Raw genomic sequence first — 3474 nt, forward strand, 5'->3', positions numbered from 1 at the left:
GTGCTCGCTCTGCCGTCTGAACGCCAGTGCTGTGAGTGAGCTGAGCGTCCCTTCCTGGGGACTGAGATTCAGGCGAAGGATCCCGGGAAAGGGCACAGGAGGTGGAATGAAAACCAGGGTCTGCTGTTGAGGCAACCACAGAGGAAGAGCAAACTTATCTGTGAAAGGAAGCAAAATCGAGAACTAGCGTCTTTTCCCCTGCATTGGTTTTCATGTTTCTTTCTAGAGTATACTGCGGGAGAAAATGCAATTTCGTTTCCCTTACACCTCCCCCGCCCCCAAATCGACTACACCTCCTAGCCCCGCAAGTAAATAACCTCACAAAGAAAGGGTTGTAGACTTCTCAGCCTCCTGCAGGCTCAGCCACGTTCTCAAAGTCCTTTTGTGTCCTGTGGTGATTTCTGTGAAGTCAGTGAGGGCTGCAGCTGGTCAGGAGCTCCATGGGGGACCCAGAAGAACAGCAGCTGGACCGAGTTGGCCTCCAGAGAGTGGGCTAGTTCTGGAAAGCTCCATCATTGTTCCATTTCTTTTATGAAGAATGTACTTGGAACAGATTTTTACTTAATGAAATTTGGCTATCAAAATAACCAACCCTTTCTACATTTCACTCTGTGGGTTTCTTTTCTTGCTAACCCCTATGTCCTCTTTTTTTTTTTTTTTTTTTTTTGCGGTACACGGGCCTCTCACTGTTGTGGCCTCTCCCGTTGCGGAGCACAGGCTCCAGACGCGCAGGCTCAGCGGCCATGGCTCACGGGCCTAGCTGCTCCGTGGCACGTGGGATCTTCCCGGACCGGGGCACGAACCCGTGTCCCCTGCGTCGGCAGGCAGACTCTTAACCACTGCGCCACCAGGGAAGCCCACCCCTATGTCCTCTTATCCAGCATAACATTCTGAAAACGTGGACACTGAGTTGAGAATTGATGGGTTGGTTTCCTCCCTGTGTTAGGTTCTTTAAGCATCATCCATGGACTCTGTTACGTGACTGTCACTGGCTTACATGTCCGTCGTGTTTCCTTAAAAATTTCTGGCTGCTGTCCTAACCCATTAGACTAAAAAGATTCTTGGATATTTGCTTGCTGTTATTATTGTCAACAGGGGAACCGTGTGTTGGGATTTGTCTTGACTGGACCCATTTTACAGATGTGAAAAGTGAGGCTGGGGATTAATGTCTTGCAGGTGGGTGGTACATTGGCACTACAGCAAATGCTTCAGTACAGCAAAAGGTGAAGAGCTGCCAGTGAGGCATGAGTGCTTTTAATGACACTATTCTTTTTGGTTTGCCCTTATAGGGCGTCCCAAGGAAGAGAATCATATTTTTGGCCAACAAACCAAGCCCAGAACCTGATCGTGTTGAATGTCGTATGCCGACAGCTCTTGGAATCTACCCTTTGGCTTAGCTTTCAACCCAGAGGTTCATCTTACCCAGGAAAAGAGTGAGTTATTTGCTTTCTTAATGTTATAACACTGACATGGATAATCCTGAATTTGTGGAGAATAAAAGAGAGGTGAGCAAAAGATAAAAGAATCAGGAGATTTAAACAGTAAGCTAAAAACAGAACAAAACAAAACAAAAAACGGCCACTGCTAGCAGAGACGGAATTCCAAGGTAGCTGTGCACATCTGAAGACTGGTCTTACTTCTTTCTGGGAGTGATGAAGTGGTGCTTAAATCAATCAGAGAAGAATGCCAGTGGCCTGTACATTTAGGTCTAGCCTTGCAGGTCCTCTAGCCGGATGTCGTTATGGAGTCAGAGAAGGGCAGAACCGGAAGGACGGACCTAGTGAGCCATGTGTTTCCATATCCTTCTGGGTAAGGAATGTGAGGCTCCCATCGGTGAAGGGCTGGCTGAGCCTGATCTTCCGCTAGGGGGTGAGAGATGCTGGCAGCCGTCTCTGCCTCTGTGTGGAACCATGGTTCTCCACTTCTGTCTGCAACAAGATTCCAGAGTTTCTAAAACCTGAGCCATGAAACGTGGGTCTTGTCCCCCATCTCAGCCTCCCAGGGTAAAGCTAAACAGGCACTCCTGCTTTTGAGGTCTAACCATTTGACTTTGTTCCTTTCAGATGGCTTATGTGAAGATGAGATGGATTTATATTTCCCTGGTGGTCCTGGGAGCCCTTTGTCTGTATTTTAGCCTGGATGATCTGAGTCCTTTTAAAGGCGAACCATTGGTTTTCAAGAACGAAGGTGGGAGCTTCCTTCAGCTCCCAGATATAGACTGCAGGCAGGACCCCCCCTTCCTTGTCCTGCTGGTTACTTCATCCCACGAGCAGATGTTTGCCCGCTCGGTCATCCGGAGCACGTGGGGGAGAGAAAAGATAGTGAGGGGAAAACGAATAAAAACATTCTTCCTCCTGGGAACCACCCCCAGTAAGGACATGTCGAGGGCAGTGTCCCAGGAGAGCCAGCAATATCACGATATTATCCAGAAGGACTTCGTGGATGTTTATTTCAATCTGACTCTAAAGACCATGATGGGTATGGAGTGGATCTACCGCTTTTGTCCGCAGGCATCTTTTGTGATGAAAACAGACTCTGACATGTTTGTCAACATCTACTATCTGACTGAACTGCTCCTGAAGAAAAATAGAACAACTCGGTTTTTCACTGGCTTCTTAAAACTAAACGAATACCCAATCAGGAAAAGGTATAATAAGTGGTTTGTTAGTAAATTCGAATATCCGTGGGACAAGTACCCGCCCTTTTGCTCCGGTGTTGGCTATGTTTTCTCCAGTGATGTGGCGGGCCAGGTGTACAACGTTGCTGAAAGTGTCCCGTTCATTAAACTGGAAGATGTCTTTGTGGGGCTCTGCCTGGAAAAACTGCAAATCAAACTGGAGGAGCTTCACTCCAAGCAGACTTTCTTCCCCAATGGGTTACCCTTCACCATATGCCGTTACAAGAAGATCGTGGCCTGCCATCATATCAAGCCTCACAATATCCTGCTGTATTGGCAGGCTCTGGAAAGTTCCCTGGAAGAAGAGTGTCCAGATATCTGAAGGGAGCCCAGCGGAACATCTGGACACACACTAGACAGCCCACGGTGATGGTTTTTGAAAGATCTTGGATGACACGGCTGAGCCTCCTGGGGTAGGGAGGGAGTAAGGAAGGAAGAGGCCGAAGAGTGAGGGTGATATCCTGAAGGCTTCCCAATCTAAACCTGAATGCCACCGCTGACGAATCCCCATTTGGTGCCCCAAGCCATAACATATACTCTCTCTTGAGTACCTACCAAGTTGCACTAAGTGATGAATGCCTGCATTTTCTCATGTCAGGGGTCAGCATCCATACGGAGTGGTGGGTGTTAGCACCCCATCTCACACACAAGGAAACAGCAGCTTAGAGAAGCACGCGGGCCCGTCCCAAGGATTACAGCCAGCAGACACTGGAGCAGGGATGAGAGCCCACCTCTCAGTACACCCCCTGTGTGCTGCCTCTTGGGAGAGGACGGTGGTGCGTGAGGCTCCGAGGGAA

The 3474-nt window shown here is 48.8% G+C and overlaps 1 protein-coding gene across 1 annotated transcript; it reads left to right on the forward strand.

Annotated features, from left to right (window-relative positions):
• The first annotated feature begins 2057 nt into the window (after positions 1-2057).
• B3GALT5 (beta-1,3-galactosyltransferase 5) lies at positions 2058-2999 on the forward strand. Its single transcript, XM_024758376.1, has one exon. It carries the CDS (start codon positions 2064-2066, stop codon positions 2997-2999), a length of 936 nt encoding a protein of 311 aa, XP_024614144.1. The 5' UTR covers positions 2058-2063.
• The last annotated feature ends 475 nt before the right edge of the window (positions 3000-3474 follow it).

This window comes from Neophocaena asiaeorientalis, unplaced genomic scaffold (assembly GCF_003031525.2).
Source record: "Neophocaena asiaeorientalis asiaeorientalis breed wild unplaced genomic scaffold, Neophocaena_asiaeorientalis_V1.1 scaffold45, whole genome shotgun sequence".
In the NCBI taxonomy this organism is placed as follows: Eukaryota; Metazoa; Chordata; class Mammalia; order Artiodactyla; family Phocoenidae; genus Neophocaena; species Neophocaena asiaeorientalis.